At 51.0% G+C, this 15,530-nt stretch overlaps 3 protein-coding genes across 3 annotated transcripts; 2 read left to right on the top strand and 1 right to left on the bottom strand.

The window, feature by feature from the left end:
* Nucleotides 1–161: 161 nt before the first annotated feature.
* Nucleotides 162–2,492, bottom strand: Aspvir_009881 (putative thiamine pyrophosphate enzyme; the record flags this gene model as incomplete). Its single annotated transcript, XM_043273019.1, has 13 exons — nt 162–189; nt 236–398; nt 447–619; nt 668–768; nt 813–1,120; nt 1,168–1,218; nt 1,266–1,620; nt 1,665–1,848; nt 1,894–2,039; nt 2,085–2,179; nt 2,228–2,277; nt 2,324–2,357; nt 2,405–2,492. 13 exons carry the CDS (start codon nt 2,490–2,492, stop codon nt 162–164), a joined length of 1,776 nt encoding a protein of 591 aa, XP_043128954.1.
* Nucleotides 2,493–3,132: 640 nt separating this feature from the next.
* Nucleotides 3,133–3,720, top strand: Aspvir_009882 (2EXR domain-containing protein; the record flags this gene model as incomplete). Its single annotated transcript, XM_043273020.1, has 1 exon — nt 3,133–3,720. One exon carries the CDS (start codon nt 3,133–3,135, stop codon nt 3,718–3,720), a length of 588 nt encoding a protein of 195 aa, XP_043128955.1.
* A 2,729-nt stretch (nt 3,721–6,449) lies between these two features.
* Aspvir_009883 (type I iterative polyketide synthase) lies at nt 6,450–15,509 on the top strand (the record flags this gene model as incomplete). Its single annotated transcript, XM_043273021.1, has 7 exons — nt 6,450–7,610; nt 7,662–7,785; nt 7,845–7,957; nt 8,016–8,448; nt 8,501–12,075; nt 12,155–13,336; nt 13,407–15,509. The coding sequence occupies 7 exons, from the start codon at nt 6,450–6,452 to the stop codon at nt 15,507–15,509; spliced, it is 8,691 nt and encodes a 2,896-aa protein (XP_043128956.1).
* Nucleotides 15,510–15,530: the final 21 nt, after the last annotated feature.

The raw sequence follows: 15,530 nt of genomic DNA on the forward strand, positions 1-15,530 counted from the left end.
CTGTATAATCGATATTCCGCTAATTAACATGGTAATCCTCACGCCGAGCATATAGTCTTTCGCTGTGTTGCAGGACGTCGCAGTATGTAAGAGACAAAAAGACCTTAACTCAGACATCTATGAGCTCAACTCCTGGATACCCTCAAAGGACAGTATGCATGTCACTTCTCCACCCACATCGACGGAACCCTACCCTATTGTCAGCCTTATCTTGGAACACAAGGAGAAAACTGACCGAGCTTCGACAACCGCACACCGACCGCCCTGCACAACCTCCACGGCCTTCTTCAGGGTCGAATCAACTTCGTCCGCCTTGGTGACCGTTGCTCCCCACGCGTTGCCAGCCGCAGCCGCAATCCCAGGGTAATTCGGCGACGGCTCGAACGACAAATTCAAGTCTACATCCATGAGCATGGCCAGCTACTCTAACGAAAAGGAAAACCCACCCGCTCTATTCGACTCGGACGCCAGACCATCCTTGTGGACAAGCAATGTAGACACCTTGGGAGCGTTCCAGCCGCTATTATTCAGCACAACCAGGAGGAAAGGAATGTCGTATCGCCGTGCGATCCAATACACGGATTCCATCTGCGAGAAGAGGTATGTGCCGTCTCCGACGCTATATCAATCAGCTAAGCCGTATACTTTAATGAGCTGGGGAACTTACATCGCGCAGATGAACGAATCCCGTTTGGCCATTTTAACCCCCAGCGCTGCACCGCCGCCCCAGCCGAGCCCGCCTGCGCCGCTGCCGTAGAGCGTTCCGGGCTGGTGTGTCAGTCAGGTAGGGTTGGCGGAAGTGGCACACATACCTTGGTAAAGTTCAAGTGATGGATGACGGGAATGGCGTTAGTTACCGCTTCGATCACAATAACACTGTCTTCCGGTAGATGCTGCCGTAGTCTGGACGACAGGTACGGAACCGTGACGATGCCTTCCGGTGAAGGGGCTTCAAGGTCGCGTAGGCTCTGTCTCCACTGTTTGTAGCGTGTCGCGCGTGCGTCGAATGCCTCGACGTATTTGGCTCGGCCGAGAGATTGCTTGTCGAGGTAGGCGTTGAGCTGTTGCAAGGCTAGCTGGCAGCTGACCTTGTATCGCCGGATAGCTTGCATGAAGAAGACTACGTCCGTTGGTATCGAGTGGAGTTGGCAGAGGATTTGGGCTCACCTGGCATCTGTTGCTTCAACGGGTCTACGTCAAGGTGGAATACCTTCGTTCCTGTGCTCTGTGAGCCATTGTCTGATGAAAGTTGTAGAAGAGCATACCATCTACTGGCTTGCCTGCCGTCGGAACCCAAGGAACATCACAATCCATCACCAGGATGACATCGGCCTCGCATACAGCCGGATGCGTGCTGACCGTTACACCAAGGTATGCTTCGTGATCACTGCGAAGACTCACATCCGACCCGACAGTCTCAATAACGCTGATAGGGAGCCTGTCGCATAATTCTGCCAGGAGCGGCGGCGTCCGTGGATTCCGGCCCATATAGCCAGTGATGATCAACGGTCGTTTGGCATCCATCAGAGCAGCGGCGATGCGCTCGACTTCGGGTTCTGGCAAAGCACATGGGGTGACGGGGCCCATGAGTTCGTTGCCAAGGTCGGGAATTTCTACTTGCTACTTTCATAAGTAACCACCTCAAAGTGAGAGCGACAACTTACCTCCTCCAGGACTTCTCGTGCGGCAGTAAGATATGCTGGACCCTTTGGATCAGACATGGCAAACTGCATAGCCCGATACACCATCTGCTTGATGTTACGGCCGGTACGGATCTCGCCTGAATAACGGCAGTACTGTCGCACGATGGATGCTTGGTCGGGGACATCTTGCAGCCAGTGGATGAACCTACAGGTGTTAGATTGCGTGAAGTCAAATATGGCCATAGCCTACTCTGTCCTCGAACCGAGCATCTCCCCACTATCAGTAAAAGGACTCAATCCTGCAAAACACAGGACGGGTACTCGGGTGACGGAGGCATTGTGGATGGATTGGCCCATTGCTAGGGTTCCGCAGTCGACATGTACAATGACGCATTGCTTTTGAGTCAGTCGTGTTCATTTTAATAATTGATAGAAACGTACTGGAGATCCGGTAACTTGAGCGTAACCCAAGGCCGCGGATAAAGCGACCAGTTCCGAGGGACAGGTGATGATCGTAGGTAATTTAGTCGAGTTCTCTTCACTCCTCGTCAGTTATGAATCTTACTCGGACTGAGAGTGCGTACCCTGTTTCGCTTTGATCATGGCCTCCAGCATAGCCGGATGATCACTCCCCCTGATCACAGTCAGTATGATGGGAGCAACGAGGACTTTCGACTGACAAATTCACAAAACAATACTTGACTCCAGCCTCAACTACATCATATCAGCACCACCCATCAACAATAGCAAAGCTCATATACCCAGTGCCTCGAAAAAGCCAGTGGCAGCGGAGCCAACACGGCTGTCACTTTCCCATTTCCGTTTCTTGGTCTGTATATCGCCGGTCATTGTGATTTTTTTGGATGTGTGAGTCCTACAGGTATCGAATCTCCTCCAAGGCAGAAAATAGGAGCTATTTAACAACTAACTAGTCTACAGCGGGGAGATATCAACAGTCAAGTACCGAACAGCTAGCACTCCCTGAAGAGCTTGTGTTTCTTGGCGCGACTTCGGAACATCCGGGGGCCAATCAGACGCGTGCAAATTGGGGTAGCTCCTGCCTTCCCCGCGTTGCCTGCCGATGGACATGCCGAACTTAAGAAGATGGAGAGCAGAGAGAAGGTGGTTTTGGGCATAAGCTCAACTCTTGGTTGAATTTAATGACAAAGAAATAAAAGTAAGCATAACCCTTAAACTAACGGGGTCCGTCAGAGTACACCGTCCTCTTTGACAGGCTGGAGGGATTCATACTTGTCACAGACTCTGCTAAAAATAATCTCCACTGCCATCTTCAGTGAGTGAGTGGCGGTGTACACGCTAAAGGGGCGCTAAAAATAACTACACTCTGACTCAGTTCAGGTTGTGTCCGCGTTTATCCCTCGGCTTCTGCCACTATTTAACATTATCCGTTGCTCCCTAGCTGTCAATGGTAATTTCTCTGCCTCCAAGACGACCGGCTCACTGAAAGTTCCGCTGTCACCATAACAGCATGGCCACGTTCCACCTTTTCCCCTGTCTCCCCTTTGAGCTTCGTGCTCGCATCTGGGAGCTGACAGTCGAGCCGCGTACTGTTGAGGTCCGTGGTAAGAGAGAGCATGGGTCATGGCGCAAGGTTTTGCATGTAACCTCATCAACACCGGTACCTACAGTCCTTCAGGCCTGCCATGAAGCCCGAAACCTGAGACTATACCAGCAGGCCTTCATCTTCTCCTCAGCAGTTGAGCCGCGGTATGTCTGGGTCAACTTCAATGTCGACATGGTATCAATTGGGGACACAGATTTTGACACAATGGAACCGGCTGAACAACTGCTGATCCGCCGGCTTACCATTCAGCGCGAGAATACAGCCTCCTTCTTCTTTGAGTCCCTTGAGCTGTTTTCTAATCTGGAGGAGATGCATGTCATCTGTGAAGACGGCCTGATGGCATGGCAGGACGCCTGGGAATATCTTCCCTGGCCATGTCCAAAAAAGAATCTGAGGTTCATTGACAAGGAGACGGGGCAGATTGCAGTTGGTGAGGACCTGGATAGGATGGTGGATGAAAGGAAGGCGTCTCTGCCTGATGATCCTGAATGATTGTTATCGACCTGTCTTGTATTTCATAGCACTTGCTGCGTTCCGTGGGCAACGCCCGACGCTGCGGGTCTCTGCAGCCCACTCCCTGCTGCGCCTGGCAGGTAAGGCTGGCAAGACAGCCCTGCTGTTCGAACATATCATCCAGCACCCCGAAAGTGCCTTTAGCGGCGGCACTTGCCATATCTGATGTCGACATTAGCCCAGAAAATGGTTGCACTTGGCGAATCTCACGTCGACAGCCGGGTAATCAGGCATCTGGTCCACGACTAGGACTGGGATCGATCACGAAGATCAATTTGGAGGTGCGTCTAACATACAAACGAATTTCAGGTGCTGTGCTTCTTAGTAATTAGCTAGCTAAGGAAGAATAGTAACCAGGGACATTTCGTCACATCAATCGGGTGTATTTTCCAAGTCTAATATAATACGAAGTAGCTCTGGTAGATTGGGTGACATCGTGGCCGGCGCTAAGCACAGCCATGCAGTTCTCGACTGAACTAAAGCCTACTGTCTAGGCTGACACGCTACCTTCCACCATATATGTACATACCTTGAGTCAATGGTCCTCCATGACAGTAGTCACCTTCTTTCATGATATAATTGCAACCTATATTTCCCTCAATCTGCTGCATGGCATTTCCATTGGTACGCCGCAGCAGCCAACCACACCAACACCATGGTCCGTACTACGATTAATACAATCACATGGGTCCATCTCGGCGGCCGCGTGCCCCTTTTTCTCTGTTCCATTGCGTACCTGGCTATAGCCGCATACATTGCTGCTAGATGAGACAAGATCTACCGGACGGTTTTCGCCGCAGTACGTGTGGGAGCCAATATATCATGGATTATCTAACCAATGCAGGCGTCCCTGGCAATCATCATCGACGTCCTGGCCCTGGCTCTACTGTTTAGAAAACCATCGTATGTGCCAACACTGATCTTCCTAGATGTCGCGGCCTGTATTCTAGCAGGGATCAGTATCCCGGCGATTGCGCTAAGCGACTACAACTATGCGGACGACCCGAACCCCCACCTGCATGGCTGGCAAAAGGTTGACGTGGTACTCTTTGATCTAAACATTGCAATTATGTATGTTGCTACTAGACCATTTCTTTTAAAATGTGTTAACTTTAATAGATGTGAGAGGGTCTTGTCGATGTTTCTCTGCGGGCTGTCAGGACGTGGTCGTTCGGACTTGGACGGGAGAAGGCCGCAATCAAGAGTTCATGGAGGATAGCTATGCTTCATAGAGGTTGAGTAAAAGCCTTACGCACTGCATGGACGTGACGTTGTGATCTACAGTGTATACCTGTCTAGCATAAATACTAGAATGCATATTCAATCTGGGTAATGACTAGGAGGCCAATGTCCTCCTTCTATTAAATCACGTGGTATATATATATATATATACCAAGACAGTAGGAGCTTGGCACGCTAACGGCCTACACAATCAATTCATTAAGGATCATGATGCCTTTGTTTGAATTGACACCTAGCTATAGTGTTTATATTAAGATTATAAGGGCTGCGACAAAGAGAAGAACCAGTAGCTGGTGATGAGATTCGATACAGGGACATCTGTGTCTTGCTATGTAGTTGAGGGTAGAAAAAGAGGAATGCTGCGGGAGGACAGGACTAGTCCCTCGCAAATTGACATCCCTGTTATGAGCTAGGGACATTCCGGAAAATGCACACAGTTACCTGTAAACTTAGCCTTTTTTGACTCGAGAGCTAAACACTGAACAGGACCCTGGCAGCACCCGCTCACTCAACTCTTACTGGAGGGAGATAACTCAAGAATGCTGGGTATGCGGACAATCACCTCGGAGCTTGCTTAATCTCACACTGTCTCGCTAAATGGCAGTAAGTACTCTGATGCACCAGAGGAAACTAATACTGATTAATATGGCTATGGTTAGACTAGTCACTACCCTGCCAAAGAGTCATATCCGAATGTCATAGATTCTTTACTAGGTGATTCAGGGTCAATCCAGGGCTGGATCAGACTGGATTTTCCGCTTAGCAGCAGTGCCTCCCCTTAGTGTTACCATCTCTAGGATTTGGCATATTAATGAGTATACTAGAGTGGTCACCGACTGCCAGGAATTGTCCTTTCAAACAGCGTCCTATATAGCACTTATATTTACCTGGAAAAAAGTGCGGTAGCAGACAGAACCAAAATGATAGGCTACCCTAGGAGCCCTGGCAGTAAGGGACAAAGGGTAATAAGAGGGAGACAAGCACGCTGGCACAGTATTCCTTTTCCTCCTTGATCTACACTCGAACCTTGCCTCAGTTTGTGGAATAGAATACCCTGACCGTGAGTTGAGGTGACAAACATATTGACAACGGCCAACAATCATAAATTTCATTATGTCTTGTAGTATTTTGTTCAGTTAGCGCAATTCCTGTTGCTACTTGCGAGGCGTTCAATGCAAGGGACGAGTGCTGCCATAATACTAGGTAGCGGTGAAAATGTGTGTGCATTCCCTTGCATGAGCTCTGAGGTATTTCGCAAGCACTGATCCTAGCTGCACAGCTACTGGGGAGGAGGGGGAAGGAAAGGAAAGTAACATAATAACGTATTTAGCAAGGGGTAGGGACGCGGAACGCCTCCAGTTACAATGTCCTTAGATTCAGGATTTTGAAGTTTTATCTGTTTACCAATATTGCTATCTTTTTTCTACTTGCCACGAGACTCAAACTAGCTCAACAGACTGAACAAAATGCTGTCGACAGCCGACTCGCGATCGAATATGGTGGTTGGACCGGGACAGCTTGACGGACTCTCTGCTGCCAATTTGTATTCCTTGCCGCAAGAGCTAAAAGACACCGAAACCGACGCAGATGGAGATGAGAGTAATGGGGGTGATGTTGCTCCTGTTCCCTTCCCCATCGCCATTGTGGGAATGTCGATGAGGCTTCCGGGAGGCGTCAATTGCGAGAAGGAGTTTTGGGAGTTCTTGGTAGACAAACGAGACGGTCTGTGCAAAGTCCCTGACAATAGATATAACATCGACGCCTTTTACAAGGAGTCCACATCTGGTGCCATTCGGACACAACATGGATATTTTCTCCAGCAGGATATAGCTCATTTCGATGCTGCTTTCTTTGGAACGAGCAAGGTCGAAGCTGCCAGGATGGATCCCCAACAGCGAATGTTGATGGAGGTTGTCTGGGAGTGCATGGAGAACGGAGGTCAGACGCAATGGCGTGGGAAAAACATCGGATTCTATGTCGGCGTCTTTGGAGAGGACTGGTTGGATCTGTTGAGCAAAGACACCCAGGCTAACGATCGATACCGGGTCATTGGAGCTGGGGATTTTGCTTTATCAAATCGGATATCATATGAATATGACCTGCGGGGCCCCAGCATGACAATCCGAACAGGATGCTCCTCCTCGTTAGTCGGCTTGCATGAGGCCTGCCAGGCTCTGTATTCGGGCGAATGCGCTTCTGCCTTGGTTGCTGGAACTAACTTGATAATCACACCGACTATGACCACCTCTATGTCTGACAATATGGTCATCTCGAAGAGTGGAATCTGCAGGACATTTGATGCCGCCGCAGATGGCTACGGCAGGGGGGAGGCCGTGAATGCAATCTACATCAAACCACTGGATGCCGCCTTGAGAGATGGAGACCCAGTTCGAGCGGTCATTCGGTCAACTGCTGTCAACTGTGATGGTAAAACGCCTAGTATAACCACACCAGGCTCACAGGCGCAAGAGCGCCTGATCCGGCGAGCATACCAGAGAGCACAAATTACGGAGGTATTCAAAACAGGCTTTTTTGAGTGTCATGGCACAGGGACGGTTGTCGGGGATACGGCAGAGACGTCTGTCGTGGCAAAAGTCTTTGGAGACCATGGTATACACATTGGTGCCGTATGTTGAATCCTATCATTCCCTAGGGCATAACAAGCTAAGTAGAGCCAGGTGAAAGCGAACGTCGGTCATTCGGAAGGTGCTTCGGGGATTACAAGCATCATCAAATGTGTTTTGTCATTGGAGAAAAAGACCATTCTACCGAATGTCTTTTTCAAGGATCCAAATCCTAGGAGTATGTCCAGCACAATATCTCGTTCTTTTCCAAAGTTGACACTCGCATTTGCACTTTAGTACCGTTTGAGCAAGCAAAGTTACAGGTTCCCACCAAGGCCATGCCGTGGCCCATGGATCGATGTCAACGAGTTAGTGTCAATTCATTTGGAGTCGGCGGTACCAATGCCCATGTATGTCTCCTCTTCGACATAATTGTTGAGTAACGGCCCTGTTAGCTGACCACCTAAGCTCATCATGGATTCCGCGTCGACAGTATGCGGAGAAGGATCGTCTGACAAGGTGTCAGACAAATGCTCTTCTCATTTGTTGCTTGTTTCAGCCAAATCACCCAAGTCACTAGATGGGAATATCGAGGCCCTCAAAGCTTACATCGATACCAGTTCGGTTTGCCCAAGTGACCTCGCATATACCTTGGCTTTGAAAAGAGAGCACATGGTTCACAGAGCATTCGCAATCCTTGATTACAACGGCCAGATTTCGTCTTTTGAGAAATCGAAGTCTGTGTGTCCACAGGTCACCTTTGTATTCACCGGCCAGGGCGCGCAATGGCCAGGGATGGGAAGAGAGCTGTTCCTTGAGAGCGAGAAATTCCGGGACAACATCAGAATGCTGGATCGCGTCCTGCAGTCGCTAGAAAGCCCACCAAAGTGGACCATTGAAGGTGGGGTGATCGTGACGTCCATCTTCCTATCTTTATTAACATATGTTTTTAGGGGAGCTTCTTCAGTGCGATGACCCGGACAGGCTCAAAGAAGCTGATGTGTCACAATCTTTATGTGCTGCCGTTCAGATAGGTGTTGTGAACATCCTCCGTGAATGGGGAGTCAAACCTTCGTCGGTGATCGGACACTCCAGTGGTGAGATAGCTGCGGCATATGCTTCCGGCGCAATACCCCCAGAGGTAGCCATAAGCATCGCATATCTGCGGGGCCGCACTATTAGGTCGTCCAGATCGAATGGTGCCATGGCTGCTGTTGGATTAGGACGTGAGCAGATCAAACCTTACCTGAGGGAGGGCGTTGTGATAGCATGCGAGAACAGCCCACAAAATGTCACTATTTCTGGGGATCAGAAAGCTATAAACGAGGTGGTTGAGGAAATCCAGGCCAACGACGAGAGCTTCTGCAGGCTTCTGGCGGTAAATGTTGCCTACCACTCTCCCCATATGAAGGATCTCGGGGAGTCGTTCGAGAAGCATCTGAGTCCGCGCATGTCGTACAACAAGTCCATGGTCCCTCTCATCTCCACGGTCACTGGGGAAGTGATTAGTGAGCCAGACCGCTTAAATGCCAGATACTGGAGACACAATTTGGAATCTCCTGTGCTTTTCAGCAGTGCAGTCCGAACATTGACGGATGCTGACAAGGAAGAAAGACTCTTTCTTGAAATTGGGCCCCATAGTGCACTCTCCAGCCCTCTACGCCAGATCTTCTCGGAAGCAGACAATAAACGGCTATATTACGTACCGACCCTGGTGCGACGAGAAGATCAATGGAGGTGTATGTTAGCTACAGCAGGTCAATTGTACATCCATGGCACTGCCCTCAATTTGGCTGGCCCGCTTGTTGGCAGTGGAAAAACATTGACCAATCTACCCCCTTATTCCTGGGAATATAATGAGCGCTTTTGGAACGAGACGCGGTTAGCCCGAGACTGGAGATTGCGAGAACATTCGCACCATGAGCTGCTCGGGTCTCGCGCCCTCGAGTCCACCGACATCGAGCCGATGTGGAGGAACATCCTGAAGCTGGATAATGTAATATGGCTTCTGGATCATAGGCTGAGTGGTGAGGTCGTGTTCCCATGCGCCGGGTACGTGGCTATGGTTGGTGAGGCCATCCGACAAATATCAGGATCCAGTGACTATTCTATCCGAAACATGTTCATCCGGACTGCCCTGGTTTTAAACCACGAAGAACATGACGGGGTAGAAATCATCACAAGCCTTAGGCCAGCAAGGCTAGCAGACAATGTGGATTCAGTATGGTATGAGTTTACCATCACAGCCCATCAAGACGGCGTTTGGAGCAAACACTGTATCGGACAGGTCTGTGCTGGCCAGGATCGGCAACATGTCCCTATCCAACTCAGCCCGCATAGCCGCCACGTTCAATCGGACAAATGGTATGAAGCCTTGGAGGCTAAAGGGCTGGAGTACGGGTCCCGATTCCGGGGGCTCGACTCCATCACTGCGAGTCCGTCCAGCCCGCATGCTGCAGCCGTACTGCATCCTATTGAAGAGCACTGCGATAGTCACTACGCCCTTCACCCTATTCTCATTGATCAATGCTTGCAGCTCCTCAGTGTGGCAGCTACGAATGGCCTTGCTCGTCGGATGACCAGGCTTTGCATACCAACGGCGATAAGCAGCCTCTATATCGCTGATGGCCAAGGAGAGATGTCGGTCGGTGTTTCCTGCGACAATCGTGTGGGGGCCACCATGCGCGGTAATGCGCTTTTGGTTGCGGATGGCCGCACCTTACTGTCTCTGCAAGACGGCGTTTTCTTCAGTATTTCAGATGCTGCCCTGCGAGAAGACGCGCCGCCGCTGGCGTCTACGCTTCACTGGAATCGCCATATTGATTTTGTTACCCCCGAAAAGCTTTTACCACCATTCCCGAAGAACGTTTACGATAGGGAACAGACCGGCAGGTTCGCCAGTTTGGTGGTCGTTGAGACGTATCATCGAACCAGGTCGGCAGCTCCTGCCAAAGAGCACTTGAGACGGTATCATCAATGGATCCAATCGCAGTACGAGATGATCCGTGACGATGCCCGCGATCTGCTGCCAGAGTTGCGAGACAAGCATGCTGCCGATCCTGCCACCCGGTGGCCTGAAATCCAACGCATCCTGGACACGGAGCAAAGTCCTGTGCTAAGAAGTGCCTTCGTACTCGCTGAAAGGGTCTTGCGTCATATCCACGAAATCCTGGATGATCGATGCAGCCCCATTGAACTTCTGATGGAAGACGACGGTCTAGAGAAACTGTACAAGGAGCTCTCCGCTGTGACGCATTGGGACGCATTCCTCTCTTTACTCGGCCACTCCAACCCCAGCCTCCGTATCTTGGAAATTGGTGGAGGTACTGGAGGTGCCACGCGGTCGGCGTTAAACTCACTGACTTCTCCTGGCAAGGGCCGTATGTATACTACATACACTTTTACGGATCTCTCAGTAGGTTTCGTTTCCAAGGCCAAGGAAAAATTCGCCGAGTTTAGGGGCATGGAATATACAACGCTCGACATTTCCCAAGACCCAGAATCCCAAGGGTTCACGCCTGGAGCGTATGATTTGATCATTGCTGCTAACGTGCTCCATGCAACCCCGCGGATTTCTGAGACCCTCCGCAATGTGCGCAAACTTCTCTCACCAACTGGCCGGCTGCTATTGCAGGAACTATGTCCTTCACACTCCCTCATTGGCTACACCATGGGTATCCTGCCGGGCTGGTGGATCGCAGAAGACGGCAGGGATGTGCCTTACATTAATCCCGACAAATGGCACGACGAACTCGTACAGGCGGGCTTCACCGGTGCTGATGTGGTGCGCCTGGACAATGAGGCCCCTTACCAGCACAATGCCCACATCATAGCGAGGCCTTCTCCTCGTCTGCCCATCAAGGGTGAAATCGGTCTTTTGCATCAAGGCGAAGTCACCTGTTGGGCTCAGCGGCTTGGACGACTTCTGTCGTCGAGGGGATACGTGGTGAAGTGGGTCACCTTGGATGAATCCCCCACCGTGTCAGATTTTATCTCTCTGGTAGATTTGGAGAAACCCTTCTTCGACAATCTTTCCGCTGCCAAACTCCAGCAATTCCAGCGGTTTGCCTCGCATCTCACCACCGGCCGCTCACTCTGGCTTATGCGAGCGATTCAATTAGTTGATACGGATCCTGACCCGGCACGCGCACTTACTTTGGGGGTCATGCGCACCGTTCGACATTCCCTTGCACGAACGATATCCACGGTGGAGATCGACCAGCTGGACGACGCAGCGATACATCGTGTTATTGAGATATTCGAGAAATTCAAGACATACGACGATACTCAGTACCCTCCGCCCGATTATGAGTATGTTCTGAAAGATAACAATGTCTATGTGGGTCGTTTCCAGTGGTCCCCCCTGGACGGGGTGATGACCTCTGCCCCCGCAACTGGATCTCGGGTTCTAGACATTGGGTCCCACGGAATGCTAGACACCTTAAGATGGAGCTTGAGCGGGCGAGGCCCTATGATGGCGGAGGACGACGTTGAGGTCGATGTTACATGCGTAGGATTGAATTTCAGAGTACGTGGGTCCAACCTGGGCTTCGGTTTCCTCTTTCATTCCACTTGCTGGATACTGTGACTTACAGGAAAGCTTATAGGATATCATGGTCTCAATGGGGCTGATGGGAGATACAAGCAAAATGGGGTTGGAGGGCAGTGGAATTGTACGGGCAGTTGGGCGTTCAGTGACCACTCTTCAGGCCGGTGATCGAGTCCTGTTTGCTGGCAAAGGCATGATGGCTACACGGAAGGTAATGCCCGCGGGTAACTGCATAAAAATACCAAGTGACCTTTCCCTGGAGGATGCCGCAGCAGGACCGTGTGTGTTCACGACGGTCATCTATTCGCTCATGTATGTTGGGCAGCTCCGGAAAGGACAATCTGTGCTCATTCATAGCGCCTGCGGAGGCGTCGGACTAGCTGCCATTCAGGTCTGCCAGATGATCGGCGCTGAGATCTTTGCAACAGTCGGAAGCGATGAGAAAAAGAAACACCTGATTGACAACCTCCAGATCCCCGAGGACCATGTCTTTGACTCGCGGAGCGCCTCCTTCGAGGAAAATGTGATGAGGATGACAGACAACAAGGGAGTTGATATAGTCTTGAATTCCCTATCGGGGGAGTTATTGCATGCATCCTGGAGATGCGTCGCACCATTTGGAAGGATGATTGAGCTTGGTAAACGGGATTTTCTAGGCCATGGCAAGTTGGACATGGACCTTTTTGAGGGAAATCGCACCTTCACTGGCGTCGATCTGTCTCAAATTGCCGACAAGTCACCCGAGATGTTCCGTGATATGATAGACGACTGTCTTGATTTCTTCAAGGAAGGAAAGCTCAAGCCAATCCGTCCCGTGACTACCTATGAGGCAACTGATATTGTGAAAGCCTTTAGGCTGATGCAAAGCGGAAAACATATGGGGAAAATCGTAATTCGTATGCCAGAGGATGCTTCCGCCCTATCAGTCTCCCGAGTACACGAGAAAGGGAACTTGTTTCGCGACGATGCGTCCTACCTGCTTATTGGTGGGTTTGGAGGCATTGGTCGAGCCGTCGCCACATGGATGGTTGAGAGAGGAGCGCGGCATTTGGTCATACTGTCCCGATCCGGCGAGGAGTCGCCCCGAAATCAGGCATTCATTGAGGATTTGAAAAGCCAAGGTGGCTGCCACGTCGTCAGTGTTACTGGAAGTGTCGCGAAGCTGATCGACACGCAAAGAGCGGTATCGGCAGCGACGAAACCAATTGCCGGCGTCATACAGATGTCAATGGTGTTAAGGGTGCGTATCGGTGGGGCCCTGCTCTCGTGATAGCTGCTGATGACGCTGACGTGTATTTCTTGCTCTCCAGGATGCAAATTTCGAAGATATGACCATCGAGCAGTGGAACGAGGTCCTCGCGCCAAAGGTCCAGGGCACCTGGAACCTCCATCGCGCACTTGATGGCCGAGAATTGGACTTTTTTGTCCTATTTAGTTCACTTACGGGCATTATTGGCTTTACAGGGCAAATGAACTATGCAGCAAGCAATTCTTTCCTTGATGCTTTCATGCAATATCGTCACTCACAACGCCTAGTTGCCAGTGTGCTTGACATAGGCTTTATGGGAGACATAGGGTATCTCCCTGAGAACTCCCCCAAAACCCTCGATTATGCCCGGTCAGCGTCGTCACAGATTATCGGCGCGCAGGATCTGCTTCATGCCCTAGAGCTCTCTATACTTTCGGGACCGCTCAAGGGCCCATCTCAGCTTTTCCTCGGGATGGGCACCTCCAAGCCGCTCTCGGAATGCGCAACGGAGCCATCATGGGCGCAGGATGCTCGCCTACTGGCGTGGCGGAACGTTTTGACAGCCACAGAGGGCCAAGCAAACGCCAGAAGTGATCAACTCAGGCGATTACTAGAAGATGTTAAGCGTGACCCATCCATCCTATACAAGCCAGACACAGAGGACAAGCTTACCTATGAACTTGGGAAGATGATCGCGGAACACCTGTCGTACTCTGAAGATTTGGAGCTAGAGGAGCTCGCGAATATTGCAATTGACTCTCTGATGAGCATTGAAATCAGGACTTGGTTGAGACGGTACGCCGGGCTCGAGGTATCGCTGGTGGAAATCTCCAAGGCCGGCACAGTCAGTGGACTGAGTAAAATTACTCTAAAGAAGCTCCGTGAAAAACACCAGTCAGGCGAGCTGGAGACCGCAAATGCCAAAGATGTGGCATGGGAGTCCGGCGAGCCAGATGAATTGAAACTCTGCCTGCAGGATAGCGAGCTGGGCAAGGACATCGAGCCACTCTCAACTCAAGTCGCGGATTGGTATGCTGACGATGAAGGGCGTGTCTTCATGACTGGGGCCACAGGATATTTGGGAGCATTCTTTTTAGCTCTACTGTCTGGTTTACCTCAGGTCAAGGAAGTCGCTTGTCTTGTTAGAGCCAAGGACGTGGTTTCCGGAGTATCTCGAATCAAAGAAGCTCTGGCTGGATATGGGCTTCCCTTCGACTTTGAACAGAAGCTTCGTGTCGTTCCAGGAGACATCGATAGCGCCACGCTAGGGCTCAGGACAGAGGAATTCGACGAACTCGCTCAGTGGTCCAGTGTTATCTTTCATTTTGCGTCCCTCGCCAATTATACACTCCCCTATTCCTCTCACCGAGAAGCAAACGTGCTCGGTCTGGTCAACGTGCTCCGCTTTGCTAACACTGGACGCCCTAAACCGCTTCATTATGTGTCCAGTATATCTGCCTGCGGAGCAGCGGGACATCTCTCAGGGCAGGTCATTCCCGAGGACCAGAGGCCCCTGTTTGACCTCGACATAGTCAAAGAGCACATTGGCTACACCCAAAGCAAAGTCGTGGCTGAGCAGATAGCGTGGAATGCCATCTCCAATGGTCTCCCGCTGACCATATACAGGCCCGGATTAGTCACGGGGCACAGCGTCACCGGGGCTCAGAAACCGCAGGACGCTCTTAACCGTCTGATAGCCAACTGTCTTCGCATCGGCAGCTATCCTGTTCCTCCACATGGCCGAAACCAGTGCATTCCCGTTGACTTTGTCTGCTCCTCCATGCTGCGGATTTCTCTGTCTAATGAAAACCTCTGCCACGCCTATAACCTTGTACGGCCTGACCAGGCACAAAGCGTTACGTGGGAAGAGACATTTGAGATCCTCAACGAGAATTGTACCGTGCCGTTACGGCGCGTGTCTCCATCGCAGTGGATCGACATCTTTGCCGAACATGGCGATGAGAGGGAAAAGATGGGGGTTTCCATACTGAAAGAGAGACTGGACGAAAACTCGGTCTGGTGGGCTCTCGACAAGGGCACCATGGCTCTTTTTGAGGCAAGCAACATGCGCCAAGCGCTCTCGCAATTCCCAGAAGTTCTCGAAGTGCCTTCCGTGGCCGACCTATTCAAAACCTACTTGCCTGTATGGAGGAATCAAAAGTAGGGGACCGGTGGTGGATACAAC

Source organism: Aspergillus viridinutans (genome assembly GCF_018404265.1).
Source record: "Aspergillus viridinutans IFM 47045 DNA, scaffold_9, whole genome shotgun sequence".
In the NCBI taxonomy this organism is placed as follows: Eukaryota; Fungi; Ascomycota; class Eurotiomycetes; order Eurotiales; family Aspergillaceae; genus Aspergillus; species Aspergillus viridinutans.